This window comes from Bos indicus x Bos taurus, chromosome 8 (assembly GCF_003369695.1).
Source record: "Bos indicus x Bos taurus breed Angus x Brahman F1 hybrid chromosome 8, Bos_hybrid_MaternalHap_v2.0, whole genome shotgun sequence".
NCBI classification, from domain to species: domain Eukaryota; kingdom Metazoa; phylum Chordata; class Mammalia; order Artiodactyla; family Bovidae; genus Bos; species Bos indicus x Bos taurus.
The window spans coordinates 95,517,375-95,533,976 of NC_040083.1; the positions used below are offsets into that span (position 1 = coordinate 95,517,375).

Consider the following 16,602-nt stretch of genomic DNA (forward strand, 5'->3'; position numbering starts at 1 on the left):
CATGGGGACTACGTTGGTCGAACCCCTATGGACCTTCTTATCATGGACTCTGTCTCACCTAGTATTGGAAATGTTGGAATCCTTCCAGTTTCAGCTGTTGTTTTCCAAGTTGGCCTGCTGTGTTTTCTAGTGAATACCCATTAGTTATTTTGAAGCTGTTTTGTTCTTAGGTCCATTAGTTGCCACTTACTTTCTTCTTCCTGTCAAGCAGTTAGGTCTTGGGTGCTGGTGATTTGCCTCTACCCCTTTACCCTTTGGGATTTGAAAGGATACCTTGTCACATAGTTTTGTTCCAAGTGCTGTCGATGGGATTTTGGCTTTGCTCTCTAGTTGCCCTGTCTGTTTTTATGTGGGGATTTGAAGAGATCTAAGTCTGTGTGACTACTGCTGCCACTATCTTCCCAGAACACTTGTCATTAGTTTTGATGTTCCTTGTGTGACCTTCCACACTCAGCCCAGTCCCACCGCCTTTCTTCCGTCAGTTCAGTTCAGTCGCTCAGTCATGTCCGACTCTTTGTGACCCCATGAGCTGCATCACGCCAGGCCTCCCTGTCCATCACCAACTCGCGGAGTTCACTCAAACTCATGTCCATTGAGTCGGTGATGCCATCCAGCCATCTCATCCTCTGTTGTCCCCTTCCTGCCCCCAATCCCTCCCAGCGTCAGAGTATTTTCCAATGAGTCAACTCTTTGCAGGAGGTGGCCAAAGTACTGGAGTTTCAGCTTTAGCATCATTCCTTCCAAGAACACCCAGGACTGATCTCCTTTAGAATGGACGACTGATCTCCTTTAGGATGGACTGGTTGGATCTCCTTGCAGTCCAAGGATCTCTCAAGAGTCTTCTCCAGTGCCACAGTTCAAATGTTGTACCTGTCATTTCTTTACTTTTCTGTGTAGTTCTGGTATATATTATTTCTAAACAATGTATTTCGTGACAGTTTTATAAATGGAATCATATATATGTATTTTTCATTGACTTGCTTTTTTTGTTCAGCCTTTGTTCCTGAGATTCAGCTTTATGGTGTATGGTTATAATTTACTAATTTTCTCTCCTGTATAGCTTATCAGAATGAATTGTGGTCATATTTCATCCATTTCTTTGTTGACATAGAATTATTTCCAGTTTTTTTTTTTTTTCCTATTACAATGTTGTTAGGAACAAGATACACATGATATACCAAGAGATTTTTCTCTTGGTATAACTTAAGAATATATTTATTGAGTTATAGGGAAAGTGATTTTTAAGCTCTACTAGATAATGACAAATCATTTCTCAAATGATTATGCTAATTTACATCTCCACTATAGTGCACTTAAATCTAAGAACTGAACTGCACCAATAACTTAAATACTCATATTTCTCTCATCCCATCTCCCTGGACTTTTCATACAGATAATTTCTACCTTGTCTGTGTTTATCTTACTTTTTCAGAAAAAGGTGTATATCTTACATATGAATATCTAAACAGTATATCTTTTTAGTTCTATCTGTTTTTTGCCCTGTTTTAAAATGGAGTGTTATACTTTATATAGTTCTCTAGGGCTTTTTTCACTCAGCATTATGTTACTTAGATTCATCTGTGTTTTGTTTGTAGCTGTGGTACATTCCTTCTCATTGCTGTATAATCTATTATATTAATATCTATATTCATTCTTTTTCTGATGACCTTTTTTATTGGTTCTAGTTGTTTTGTTGGGTACTACTAAACAACAACAATAGCAGCCACTGATGTAGTATTTACTGTTTCAGACACTTTTCTAAGTGCTTTACATTTGTGCTCTCATTTAACCTCACAGGAAACCAGTGAGGCAAGTTCTGTTTTATTTTCATTTGGTAGATAAGGGATCTGAGACAACTTGCCCAAGGAATCACAGGTGTCTAGTAGCTGGAGCCAGGATTCAGACCTAAGCTACCTAGTCCTTTAGTCTGCACTTGCACAGCATTTTGTTTTGGATTTGGGAAATACATTGTCTTTGTGTTCACAGACCCTTAAATACAAAAAAAAAAATGGTGCTTGCTTAAAGACACAGTGTGTTTTAATGTTTTCTTTGTCCAAGTTTTAATGTTGAGAACAAGTTTCTAATCTTTGCTTCATTTGATTTTAATTTGAGAGATTAAAATGTTTGTGATTTACTTTTAACTCTAGCAAGCTAAACTAAGGGAGTATGTGAATACACTTATTGGGAAGGTCATCTTTAGTATAATAGCTCATACTGCTCACATCTGGAAATCAGCACCATCTGCTGGCAAAGGGAAACAGTAACTTGGTATGTCATGGTATGTTTAGTGTTGTTTGGAAAACAGTATAGCCTTTCATGGGATTTTTCCTTTTGAAAACTGTTTCTGGGAGGAAGTAAATATTTTATAATTCTTCTGTGTATTGATTTTTATGCCCCAGTTTATTTTCCTTTAACTTCTAAGTATCAGTTATTATATATTGCACATTTACATAACTGAGACTGCATTTTTATGAGGAAAAAATACAACAAGAAGTATAGTTATATAAGTCTTGTCATTCTGTAATAGTCTTTTTCAGAGAATATACATAAAGTTATTCATTTGTTAGAGTAATGAGAGCAAGAGAAAAGCTATCTTATTGGACTAATATGAACTGCATTTAGTTTATTGCTCTCTTTTGACTTGGTGAAGTTATCCTGGTTTTGGTAGTCAGAGGAGGGGCATTAAGGGAAAATGAAGGCAGAGTTCTCAGTGATTAACCATGGGAAGCTCAACTCTTGGTATTAAACTAAATTCTCATTGCATCTTCCTATTTTTTAACTGTTTCAACTTTGATTTGTCAGTGGCCTTGCATCCTGTTTGTATCCTATTTTAGACTAACTTTTGTTATTTAGCACTATTCCTTGTCTTTTTTTTCTCTCTGTTAATCTAAGTGACTTAAAAATATATGAGAAATAAATTGCGTTCTTGTTCCATTTCATGTTATGTTGCAGTCCTTCTTTTCTGATATGTTTTCTTTAAGTGCTTTAAAGTTAAAAGTTCCTTAGATGCTACAATTTTAATTAAAGGTGAAATTATAATCTTTACAGAAGGAGGAACATGATGATTCCTTAATGAGTGTTGGTTGAGTGAGTCATCAAAGAAATTTTAAAAAGCTAACGTGTTATAGAGCGGGAATGGCTGTTTAGGGAGCCTCTGGTGTGATTTGCTTACTTGTAAGTCTATGGAGCACAATAAACAATTCTTCTTTTGCCCTGTGGCTGTTTAACACTTGAAATGAGAACTATTTTTGTTTGAAATACTAGTGTGTTATAGGTATACTTTAGAAATACCTGAAATGCAATAAAGACTTATTTATTAGAAATAGCAGTAGTTACAGATTTTTAGACCATATGCCAAAATGTCACATAGCTGGATATAAAAACTCCAAGATTGGAACTTCCTTGGTGGTCCGTAGTTAAGATGCAGTGCTTTCCCTGCAGGGGGCATGGATTTGATCCCTTAAGTTAGGGGGAAAAAATGTCAAGATTGCTCTTGTAGTTTAGGCTTTGACTCATGTTGAAAAAGTTGGCTTAAAGCTCAACATTCAGAAAACAAAGATCATGGCATCAGGTCCCACCACTTCATGGGAAAAAGATGGGGAAACAGTGGAAACAGTGTCAGACTTTATTTTTCTGGGCTCCAAAATCACTGCAGATGGTGACTTAGCCATGAAATTAAAAGACGCTTACTCCTTGGAAGGAAAGTTATGACCAACCTAGATAGCATATTGAAAAGCAGAGACATTACTTTGCCAACAAAGGCCCGGCTAGTCAAGGCTATGGTTTTTCCTGTGGTCATGTATGGATGTGAGAGTTGGACTGTGAAGAAGGCTGAGCGCCGAAGAATTGATGCTTTTGAACTGTGGTGTTGGAGAAGACTCTTGAGAGTCCCTTGGACTGCAAGGAGATCAACCAGTCCATTCTGAAGGAGATCGGCCCTGGGATTTCTTTGGAAGGAATGATGCTAAAGCTGAAACTCCAGTACTTTGGCCACCTCATGCGAAGAGTTGACTCATTGGAAAAGACTCTGATGCTGGGAGGGATTGGGAGCAGGAGGAGAAGGGGACGACAGAGGATGAGATGGCTGGATGGCATCACTGACTTGATGGACATGAGTGGGTGAACTCCGGGAGTTGGTGATGGACAGGGAGGCCTGGCGTGTTGCGGTTCATGGGGTCGCAAAGAGTCGGACACGACTGAGCAACTGATCTCTGATCTGATCTAAAGATAGTTTCTGTGTGGAGAATGAAAATGAGGCCATTTGTATTATTTTTGTTTTGTTGTGTTTTTGTTTGAGTATTTTGAGCATACACTATTTTTATTTTATTTAAAAATATACTTTAAAAAATTGCTTAAGTGTAACTCTTTTCTTTTCCTGGCACCTAACCTACTTCCTGGAAATTTGTTCTACCTTTAAAGAGAGAATTTAAAGAGAGGCTTTCAAAATATTTTATAAACATGTAAAGTTTTTATATTATACCAGTCATTTTCAAGGAGAAGGCAATGGCACCCCACTCCAGTACTCTTGCCTGGAAAATCCGATGGACGGAGGAGCCTGGAAGGCTGCAGTCCATGGGGTCGCTGAGGGTCGGACATGATTGAATGACTTCAGTTTCACTTTTCACTTTCATGCATTGGAGAAGGAAATGGCAACCCACTCCAGTGTTCTTGCCTGGAGAAAAATCCCAGGGACGTGGGAGCCTGGTGGGCTACCTTCTGTGGGGTCGCACAGAGTCGGACATGACTGAAGTGATTTAGCAAGTCATTTTCAAAAAGCTTTTAACTATTCTTAGGTAATTTCTTTCTTTCTTTAAAGGTCTTTGATTATCAGGTGGTTTTTTGATATATTTTGTGTTTTGCCTCCTGCTAATTTATTAACAAGAATACACAGAAGAACTGTACAAAAAAGATCTTCACGACCCAGATAATCACGATGGTGTGATCACTCACCTAGAGCCAGACATCCTGGAATGTGAAGTCAAGTGGGCCTTAGAAAGCATCACTATGAACAAAGCTAGTGGAGGTGATGGAATTCCAGTTGAGCTATTTCAAATCCTGAAAGATGATGCTGTGAAAGTGCTGCACTCAGTATGCCAGCAAATTTGGAAAACTCAGCAGTGGCCACAGGACTGGAAAAGGTCAGTTTTCATTCCAATCCCTAAGAAAGGCAATGCCAAAGAATGCTAGAACTACTGCACAATTGCACTCATCTCACATGCTAGTAAGGTAATGCTCAAAATTCTCCAAGCCAGGCTTCAGCAATACATGAACCGTGAACTTCCAGATGTTCAAGCTGGTTTTAGAAAAGGCAGAGGAACCAGAGATCAAATTGCCAACATCCGCTGGATCATGGAAAAAGCAAGAGAGTTCCAGAAAAACATCTATTTCTCCTTTATTGACTATGCCAAAGGCTTTGACTGTGTGGATTACAATAAACTGTGGAAAATTCTGAAAGAGATGGGAGTACCAGACCACCTGACCTGCCTCTTGAGAAATCTGTATGCAGGTCAGGAAGCAACAGTTAGAACTGGACATGGAACAACAGACTGGTTCCAAATAGGAAAAGGAGTACGTCAAGGCTGTATATTGTCACCCTGCTTATTTAACTTATATTCAGAGTACATCATGAGAAACGCTGGGCTGGAAGAAGCACAAGCTGGAATCAAGATTGCTGGGAGAACTATCAATAACCTCAGATATGCAGATGTCACCACCCTTATGGCAGAAAGTGAAGAGGAACTCAAAAGCCTCTTGATGAAAGTGAAAGTGGAGAGTGAAAAAGTTGGCTTAAAGTTCAACATTCAGAAAACGAAGATCATGGCATCTGGTCCCATCACTTCATGGGAAATAGATGGGGAAACAGTGGAAACAGTGTCAGACTTTATTTTTCTGGGCTCCAAAATGACTGCAGATGGTGACTGCAGCCATGAAATTAAAAGATGCTTACTCCTTGGAAGAAAAGTTATGACCAACCTAGATAGCATATTGAAAAGCAGAGAGATTACTTTGCCAACAAAGGTCCGTCTAGTCAAGTCTATGGTTTTTCCTGTGGTCATGTATGGATGTGAGAATTGGACTGTGAAGAAGGCTGAGCGCTGAAGAATTGATGCTTTTGAACTGTGGTGTTGGAGAAGACTCTTGAGAGTCCCTTGGACTGCAAGGAGATCCAACCAGTCCATTCTGAAGGAGATCAGCCCAGGGATTTCTTTGGAAGGACTGATGCTAAAGCTGGAACTGCAGTACTTTGGCCACCTCATGAAGAGTTGACTCATTGGAAAAGACTCTGATGCTGGAAGGGATTGGGGGCAGGAGAAGAAGGGGACGACAGAGGATGAGATGGCTGGATGGCATCACTGACTCGATGGATGTGAGTCTGAGTGAACTCCGGGAGTTGGTGATGGACAGGGAGGCGTGGCATGCTGCGATTCATGGGGTCGCAAAGACTCGGACACGATTGAGCGAGTCAACTGAACTGAACTGAATTTATTAACTGTTAATAAATGATTCAGGGCTACTTTTTATTATGCTGAGTTTTAGGTCAGGGTGTAACACAGTGAATGATTCCTGTCATTAAGGACTGTTATAATTTATTATAAAGAAAAGGTATAGAAGAGCTACATTGTATATAGGAACCATCAGAATTTAGTCTGAACTGAGACTATAAAATGAAACTCCCAAAGTCAATGTATATGGTAGTATTTGAGTGAAATCTTCAAGAAAAGGAAGAATTGGTAAGTGGAGTTGAAGAGAGGGTGCTTCAGGCCTAACAAATCATTGCATCTTATACTTGGTCTCTGAAGTAATGTTTTGGTGAACAGTTTTCATATTCCATGAATACTTTTGGGAATTTGGATTTATGAACCATGAATTAAAATAAGATTAACAACTTCTTTTAGAAAAGATAGAGTACCTCTTTTGAGCAGTATATTCCTCATTGCTTCCAGATAAACATTTTGCTTTAAGCACAAAATTGTCTGCCAGAGAGTATTAGGAATATGGGAGTGGGGGAGTGCTATGTCTTCCTATCAGTAGTACTGTTAAATTGTTGAACAGATGCTTAGAACAAATGAAGCTGCAGAAAATAACTCACCTGAGGAGTGAATTATTCTTAAACTAATATCACAATTTAATTGGTTGAAACTTAAAGTTACTCAACTGAGTTGAAGAACAAGCTTCATATTCTTTTAACTGTATGGAAATGTGTTTTTCCTTAACATGAATGAATCTGTCTTGTTGAGAGCTATGACCTTTCTCTGTATAGGTTGCAGTTTATACACAAAGGGGCACAGGTAAAGATGTAAGTGGGGTTGAAATGCTTCTCCTTGCTCAGCTACCAAAGGCTCTTTTCTAATTCCAAAGACACTCTCTACCTAGAGAGGGCTTCCCTTGTGGCTCAGCTGGTAAAGAATCCACCTGCCATGCGGGAGACCTGGGTTTGATCCCTGTGTTGGGAAGATCCCCTGGAGAAGGGAAAGGCTGCCCACTCCAGTATTCTGGCCTGAAGGATTCCATGGACTGTATAGTCCATGGTGTCACAAAGAGTCGGACACGACTGAGGGCCTTTCATTTTGTATCTAGAGATACTCCAAAGCAGAAGTGATTATCAAGTTCAAGTTCAGTTGCTCAGTCATGTCTGACTCTTTGCGACCCCATGGACTGCAGCACACCAGGCCTCCCTGTCCATCAGCAACTCCCAGAGTCTACTCAAACTCATGTCCATTGAGTTGGTGATGCCATCCAACCATCTCATCCTCTGTCATCCCCTTCTCCTACCACCTTCCATCTTTCCCAGCATCAGGGTCTTTTCCAGTGAGTCAGCTCTTCGCATCAGGTGGCCAAAGTATTGAAGTTTCAGCTTCAACATCAGTCCTTCCAATGAATATTCAGGACTAATCTCCTTTAGGATGGACTGCTTGGATCTCCTTGCTGTCCAAGGGACTCTCAAGAGTCTTCTCCAACACTACAGTTCAAAAGCATCAATTCTTTGGTGCTCAGCTTTCTTTGTAGTCCAACTCTCACATCCATACATGACTAACGGAAAAAGCATAGCTTTGACTAGACGGACCTTTGTTGGCAAAGTAATGTCTCTGTTTTTTAATATGCTGTCTAGTTTGGTCATAACTTTTCTTCCAAGGAGCAAGCGTTTTTTAATTTTATGTCTGCAGTCACCATCTGCAGTGATTTTGGAGCTCCCCCCAAAAATCAAGCCTCTCACTGTTTCCATTGTTTCCCCATCTATTTGCTATGAAGTGATGGGACCAGATGTCATGATCTTAGTTTTCTGAATGTTGAGTTTGAAGCCAACTTTTTGACTCTCCTTTCACTTTCATCAAGAGGCTCTTTAGTTCTTCGCTTTCTGCCATAATGGTGATTATACACTGGCTTTGTATTGTTGGTGCATTCAGTACTTAGCTTCTAGAGTAGTATAGACACAGATTAGGAACTTACAGCAAATATAGAGTACTCAGAAGTACAAAATTTATATTCCTCTTTCATTATGACTTTTTGGCAGATTTTTTTATGTGCTTCATGTGATTTAAAAAATTCACTTTGGAACTTCCCTGGCAGTCCAGTGGTTAACACTCTGTGCTTTCCTGCAGGGAGCATGGATTGTTCCCTAGTTGGGGAACTAAGATCCCACATGCCTCATGGAGCAGCCAAGAAAAAAAAAAAACAACTTAATTCAAATCATTTGTGGTCTTCTTGTAGTCAAATTCCATGTTTATTTGGATAATTCCATTTGTTGTGTTTTATCAGATTGTTATTGCTGATACGCTAGATTTTTTTGTTCTGATTACAGTCATATTAAAATATTTAAATTTTAATTTCAGGTATATTGCATTTTTTTGCCCATGTGACCTAATTTCCCAGGCATACTCATTCCTACCTGTTCAACTGTTGGCTGCGGGAATGAAGGAAGTGACCAGAACTTGGAAAATAGTAGGTGGAGTCACACATGCTAATAGCTATTACAAAAATGGCTGGATAGTCATGATAGCTGTTGGATGGGCCCGAGGTAATATTAACAACATATGTTCATAAATATTCTGTTATTGGTGTACTACAAGTACTGAATAGTTCTTTGGTTACATTAATGGGGACCACATACTTTAGTAACAGAGACTTCTTTGGAAGATGAAAGCTTTGTTTCTGTTGGCTGGTTAATTTAATTCAAAACTGGCACTCTTAACTATTACTAGTCATCAGCCATTATTTTACAGCTGATTGTCTTAAAATATACAATATATATTATTGGTTTATTTAATAGCTGTAACCAGAGAGATTCATAGTTAATTAAGGTGCTGTCACCATATAAAAAACAAGTTAACATAAGAAATTATGTGGTTTATCTAATTAAAGAAATTTTGCTCTTAGTTTTTTCTGTATTTTTTTTCCATCTTGAATAATCTGAAATAGTAAATGTGATTGATTATGGGTTTATGTTCACCCTATATTATCTACCTTTATTGTTCTTTTATAAGTTGAAATTAAATTTTCAGTGTGTTGTTACAGTTATTGCACCTAAAACTAAAATCAGAGAAGGAAATGATAAAGCAGAGGAGTTTATTTTTTCAGGTCAGAAACAAACCTCAAGTTACATCTCTGTCTGAGACCCCAGTTTTAACCTTAATTGTAGTACAATAGACAGCTGCCAAGAAAGAATTGCAGTTGTCTTGGTACCATAAATGTACAAAGCAACTTTTTTCTTCCTCCCTAGAATTATAGCTTGGAATTTTAAGTCAGGAGATAGAATTATGGCTTCATTTCATATATTTTCTCAAGAATATTTGGTTAAGTAGTCTTGTTTTTGGAGAAGGCAATGGCACCCCACTCCAGTACTTTTGCCTAGAAAATCCCATGGATGGAGGAGGCTGGTAGGCTGCAGTTCATGGGGTCGCTAAGAGTCGGACACGACTGAGCGACTTCACTTTCACTTTTCACTTTCATGCATTGGAGAAGGAAATGGCAACCCACTCCAGTGTTCTTGCCTGGAGAATTCCAGGGACGGGAAGCCTGGTAGGCTGCCGTCTACGGGGTCGCACAGAGCCAGACATGACTGAAGCAACTTAGCAGCAGCAGCAGCATTCTTGTTTTGGTAGCTCAGATGGTAAAGTATCAGCCTGCAGTGCAGGAGACCTGGGTTGCATTCCTGGCTCAGGAAGATCCCCTGGAAAAGGGAATGGCTACTCACTCCAGTATCCTTTACTGGAGAAGTCCATTGACAGAGGAAACTAGTGGGCTGTAGTCCATGGGCTTGCAAAGAGTCTGCATGACTGAACAACTAACACATTCCTATCTTATCTTGGCCTTTTTAGGTGCAGGTGGTAGCATTATCACGAATTTTGAGCAGTTGGTAAAAGGATGTTGGAAACCAGAAGCCGAGGAATGGCTGAAGATGTCCTAGTGAGTTTGTATAGACTGTACTGAGACGTGGTCTTTTATCTTTAGATTTTACCAAATTTATTTTTAAAACATTTTGGACTCTATATGTGAATGAAACAAACAAACAGAAAGACAAATAAAATGATAATGGGGAGAAAACCAGGAAACCTATCTTTTTTTTTTTTTTTTTCCAGAAAGTCTACTGTCTTAAATGTAGCTTTAAAAATAAATATTGATTACTTTTTCTGTGGGTTCCTCCTCTTAGAAAATAAAACCAAACAAAAGCTCTTGGATTGTTGTAGGGTTGTGGGAAGAGAGTGTATTTATGAACTGAGAACAGGAGCAGACTTCTCTGGAATCAGTGGCAGCCTCTTGGCATTTTCATTAATGGCTACATCATCGCCCAGATTCCAAATTATTCATAGTTCTGGTAGTAAAATGTCAAACTTATGTGAATAGTCAATACATTATCAAAAAGCTCTGTTAGTTACTTTAAAAATGAGAGTTGAGTAACTACATACAAAAAATAAGAAAAAGAGGAAATAACCCATTCTGTGTTTGTACAATTCATACCACCTTTTGCACCCATTTAGGAGAATTTAATTGTTAGATTTCTCTACAGACATTGACCCAATCAAATAAGTCAGAAATGTATTCCTGATGCAACTGAAAATGAAATAGAGAAATATAGTTACCATTTGCACAATTCAGTAAGGAAAGACTTAGGCTTTAATGGCCATAATAAGCAAGGTGAGGAAGACTTAATGTAAAATAAACTCATTAGAATGGATTAAAAATGAAGGTTGAGAAGTAGTATGAATGATGAAGTATGTGTTTGAATGAACCAGTAGATTTCAGGATGTTTAACTTAGAATGTATCTCTTAAAGCTTGAATGAAGTAATTTAGAAATGGAACAAAGGAAGCTTTGATTGATAAATAAGTAAATAAGTTATAAATAAGACATTAGTGAAAGGGGACATTTTTCTCATTTTGAGTATATGCCTTGAAATTTCTTCCATGAAACATTTCTTTTCTTTTTTTTTTTTTTAAATTTTATTTTATTTTTAAACTTTACAATATTGTATTAGTTTTGCCAAATATCGAGATGAATCCGCCACAGGTATACCTGTGTTCCCCATCCTGAACCCTCCTCCCTCCTCCCTCCCCATACCCTCCCTCTGAGTCGTCCCAGTGCACCAGCCTCAAGCATCCAGTATCGTGCATCGAACCTGGACTGGCGACTCGTTTCATACATGATAGTATACATGTTTCAATGCCATTCTCCCAAATCTCCCCACCCTCTCCCTCTCCCTTTCCCACAGAGTCCATAAGACTGATCTATACATTGGTGTCTCTTTTGTTGTCTCGTACACAGGGTTATTGTTACCATCTATCTAAATTCCATATATATGCGTTAGTATACTGTACTGGTGTTTTTCTTTCTGGCTTACTTCACTCTGTAAATAGGCTCCAGTTTCATCCATCTCTTTAGAACTGATTCAAATGTATCCTTTTTAATGGCTGAGTAATACTCCATTGTGTATATGTACCACAGCTTTCTTATCCATTCATCTGCTGATGGGCATCTAGGTTGCTTCCATGTCCTGGCTATTATAAACAGTGCATGGGACCTAATTAAACTTAAAAGCTTCTGCACAACAAAGGAAACTATTAGCAAGGTGAAAAGGCAGCTTTCAGAATGGGAGAAAATAATAGCAAATGAAGCAACTGACAAACAACTAATCTCAAAAATATACAAGCAACTCCTACAGCTCAATTCCAGAAAAATAAATGACCCAATCAAAAAATGGGCCAAAGAACTAAATAGACATTTCTCCAAAGAAGACATACAGATGGCTAACAAACACATGAAAAGATGCTCAACATCACTCATTATCAGAGAAATGCAAATCAAAACCACTATGAGGTACCATTTCACGCCAGTCAGAATGGCTGCGATCCAAAAGTCTACAAGCAATAAATGCTGGAGAGGGTGTGGAGAAAAGGGAACTCTCTTACACTGTTGGTGGGAATGCAAACTAGTACAGCCACTATGGAGAACAGTGTGGAGATTCCTTAAAAAACTGGAAATAGAACTGCCTTATGATCCAGCAATCCCACTGCTGGGCATACATACTGAGGAAACCATGAAACATTTCTCAAGGCTGTAAAACTGAAATCAAGTTGTGATTGTCCTCTTTTTAAAACCTTGTAGTGTCTGCCCAACTGGTCTCTGAGACCCTCCAAGATATGTGTCTCCACCACACCCAATTTGCTTTGACGTCAGCTCTCACTGTTCTCTCCCTTGCTCACTGCACTGTATCCTTGAACAAGCCAGGTGTTGTCTGTTTTAAAACTAACTTCTCTCTCTGTCTAGAATATTTTTCCTTAGGTGGCTAGCTCCCTTATCTACTTTGCTCAACGTAGTTTTTCAGAGCTTAACTTCTCAATGAAAACTACCTTACTTAAAATTGAAACACTTCCCTCTATTCCCCCCACCCAGCATTTATCATATTTTATAATTTACTTATCCATTATGTTTGTTTTTCTATCCCCTTGGCTTTCCCTCATGCTTCAAAGAATACCAGAGGCCAAGTACAGGGATTTTCTCTCTTTTGATTGCTTTTATATCTGAAGCACCTACCACATAGTAGATAGTTAGTAAATGCTATGTGAATGATTGAATGATTTAACAGTTTGTCAAGTGAAATCATGGGGTCCATTATGATATTTTGTGTATGTGTGTCCATTATGATATTTTGTGTATGCATGTATGTGTGTGTGTGTGAAACTTGGAAAATAGTTCTGTGTGTGTGTGTGTGTGTGAGAAAGTGGAAGTGTTAGCTGTTCAGTTGTGTCCGACTCTCTTGCTACTCCCATAGACAGTAGCCCGCCAGGCTTCTGTGTCCATGGAATTTCCCAGGCAAGAATACTGGAGTGGGTTGCCATTCCTTTCTCCAGGGGATCTTCCTAACGAGGGATCAAACCCATGTCTCCTGCATTGGCAGGTGGATTCTTTTACCACTGAGCCACCAGGGAAGGCCATGTGTGTATTTATGTATACAGTCCATGGGATCACGAAGAGTTGGACATGACTGAGCCACTGAGCATGCATGCACACAAATATGACACAGGGGATCCATGCCATTAGTCAAGATGATCCTCCACAGACTTTTCCTGGATAATCTCATCTTTATTCCTGGCTTCTGCTGTGAGAGCTGAATGGGTCCATGAATTACACACCTAATCTCTTAACACTAGCAAAAGTTGCCTAGCCACATCCTTAACTTTCTCTCCACAGCTAGCTTTTCCTAAGAATAACTCTCCTAATTTTGTCATTTTTTACAGACTGGATAGGCTGATAATTTCCCAAATCATCAAGTCTTGTTTTTTTTGTTTAGCAGTTATTCCCTCAATTCAAAGCTTTCCTTTCACACTTCATTGTAAGAAGCAAGAAGAAACCAACTCAGACCATCAGCAGTTTGCTTCCAAATCTCAACTAAATATCCAAGTTCACAGATTATGCTTTCCACAAAACTGTAGCACATGTAACTAAATATCTTTCTTTCCGTTTCCAGTATCATGTTCCTCATTTCCTTCTGAGACCTCACCAGCACCTCTAATGTTCGTGTTTCTACCAACATTCTGTTTATTCCAACATACATATTCTCTAAGACCATAAAGGGTTTCTCCACTATGCAAAAGTGTTTGGTAATAAATATATGGATGTATATATGTATGTGTTGTTTAGTCACTGAGTTGTGTCCAACTCTTTGTGACTCCATGGATTGTAGCCGGCCAGGCTCTTCCGTCCATGGGATTTCCCCAGCAAGAATACTGGAGTGCGTTGCCATTTCCTACTCCAGGGGATCTTCCTGAAACAGGGATTGAACCTGTGTCTCTTGTGTCTCCTGCAATGGCAGGAAGATTCTTTACCAACTCTACCACCTGGGAAGCCCATGTGTCACACATGCTGCTGCTGCTGCTAAGTCGCTTCAGTCGTGTCTGACTCTGTGTGACCCCATAGATGGCAGCCCACCAGGCTCCCCCATCCCTGGGATTCTCCAGGCAAGAGTACTGGAGTGGTTTGCCATTGCCTTCTCCGTGTGTCACACATAGGAAGCCCTAAATATTTTTGAAGATGTTATATCAACAGAATCACTGTCAGGTTGGACTGAAAAGGACAGAGATAAGATGAAATAAAAGAATTCAGACTGTCAAAATTCTATGGTTAGTAACAGGCTGATAAAACTTCTTAGCTGTACACATAGGCTACCATTCAGGGAAAAGGAAGTATGGCTTTAAGGTGGGAATTGTGGTCTTAGAAGCCGAGGTTAGACCCATAGGCTGGAGTCACAGGTGAATAAGCCAGAGTCATGAGTGCAGAGATTAGAGCTGCAGACTCAGAGGATGGACTCCCTTAAGCCATGGAGAGTTAGTCCTGGGCCTTGAAATCTAATGGAATTTGACCTGCTGAATTTTGAAATTGCATAGGTCTGTGATCACTTTCTTCTTTACATTTTCTTCCTTTTGGAATGGCAGTGTCTGTAGCTGTTATCCTTGCCCGTTCCACCATTGTATTTTGGAAGCAGATTGCTATATACTAGATTCACAGGAAATTAATAGGCATAAGAATTTTCTGAATGCATTCTGATCTTCCTAACTAATCTCACTGTCTTCTAAATCCTAATGCTGCTTCAACCACCTGCTCCAATTTATTGTTTTCACAATCCTTGCTCCTCCGATTCATTGCTTGTGAATTTATGCTCTAAGAGAACACAATCCAAAATACAGTGTGTGTATGCTGAGATGCCTTTGATGAGGCACTCTGTTATAGAAACTGAACTATTGGAAACAGAGTAGCAAAATGACATTAAGACAATGTCTTAGTGGAATTAACCAATTTTTAAATCTCATCCTTTTAAAAAAGTCAGTTTGGTGTACATTTTATGATGTAATTGTATAGGTACGTAATTATAAAATAATTGATATATATTAAGGAGTGTCTTAAACACTTTTACCATTAGAGACTCACAGTCAAAAAGCTTGTGGACCACTGTCCTAAAACAGGAACGCTGCCCAGTTATTGGTAAGCAAGATCCAAATCCTGTTACCCCAGCCTAATTCTGTTTTGAACTCAATCCTTAGTTTGTACTAATTAAAGAAAGAACTTATTTTTCACAGAGTTACTTATAGGGACTTTTACATTTGTCATGTTTTACAGTATGGCTCTCTGAGAGTTTATTATTTATCTTTTTCTAGTTGTAAGCATAAACAGCTAGAAAATGATGTTACTGAGATATACTTTAAGTGTGTGGCAAATATATGACATGAAAATAGTACTTCTTATTTGTAGATTAATATCTTATTATAGACTTTAAGATATTGGCTAATGCTAATGTTTTGTACAGGAGTTAGCTAAGTAATGTGCTGGTGCTGGCTCATGCTGTTTTATGAGACCTATTATGCACAGCAGCCTGAAGTGGGCTCTGGGAGTACAGTTGGCCCTGTATATCCAAGGTTTCTGCCTTTGTATTAACCAACTGTGGACCAAAAATATTTGTTAAAAATTCCAGAAAGTTTCTGAAAGCAAACTGAATTTTTCATATGCTGAGAGCTGTTTACGTAGTATTCATATTGTATTTACAACTGTTTACGTGGCGTTTATATTGGTATTATAAATATTCTGGAGATTATTTACAGTTTGTGGGAGGATGTGCATAGATTATATGCAATTACATCAGTATATATAAGGGACTTGAGCATCAGTGAGTTTTGGTATTTGTGGGGGGTCCTGCCAGGAGAAAATATCAATAACGTCAGATATGCAGATGACACCACCCTTATGGCAGAAAGTGAAGAGGAACTAAAAAGCCTCTTGATGAAGATGAAAGAAGAGAGTGAAAAAGTTGGCTTAAAACTCAACATTCAGAAAACGAAGATCATGGCATCTGGTCCCATCACTTCATGGGAAATAGATGGGGAAACAGTGGAAACAGTGTCAGACTTTATTTTTGGGGGCTCCAAAATCACTGCAGCTGGTGACTGCAGCCATGAAATTAAAAGACGCTTACTTCTTGGAAGAAAAGTTGTGACCAACCTAGATAGCATGTTGAAAAGCAGAGATATTACTTTGCCAACAAAGGTCCGTCTAGTCAAGGCTATGGTTTTTCCTATGGTCATGTATGAATGTGAGAGTTGGACTATGAAGAAGGCTG

The 16,602-nt window shown here is 38.9% G+C and overlaps 1 protein-coding gene across 1 annotated transcript in view; it reads left to right on the plus strand.

Annotated features, from left to right (window-relative positions):
• Window positions 1-16,602, plus strand: part of TMEM38B (transmembrane protein 38B) — a 61,278-nt gene that overhangs the window by 19,010 nt on the left and 25,666 nt on the right. Inside the window, exons 3-4 of the mRNA XM_027550442.1 lie at window positions 8,832-9,016; window positions 10,317-10,404. Of these exons, the coding sequence (XP_027406243.1) occupies window positions 8,832-9,016; window positions 10,317-10,404 (273 nt within the window). The remainder of the gene's footprint in view (window positions 1-8,831; window positions 9,017-10,316; window positions 10,405-16,602) is intronic.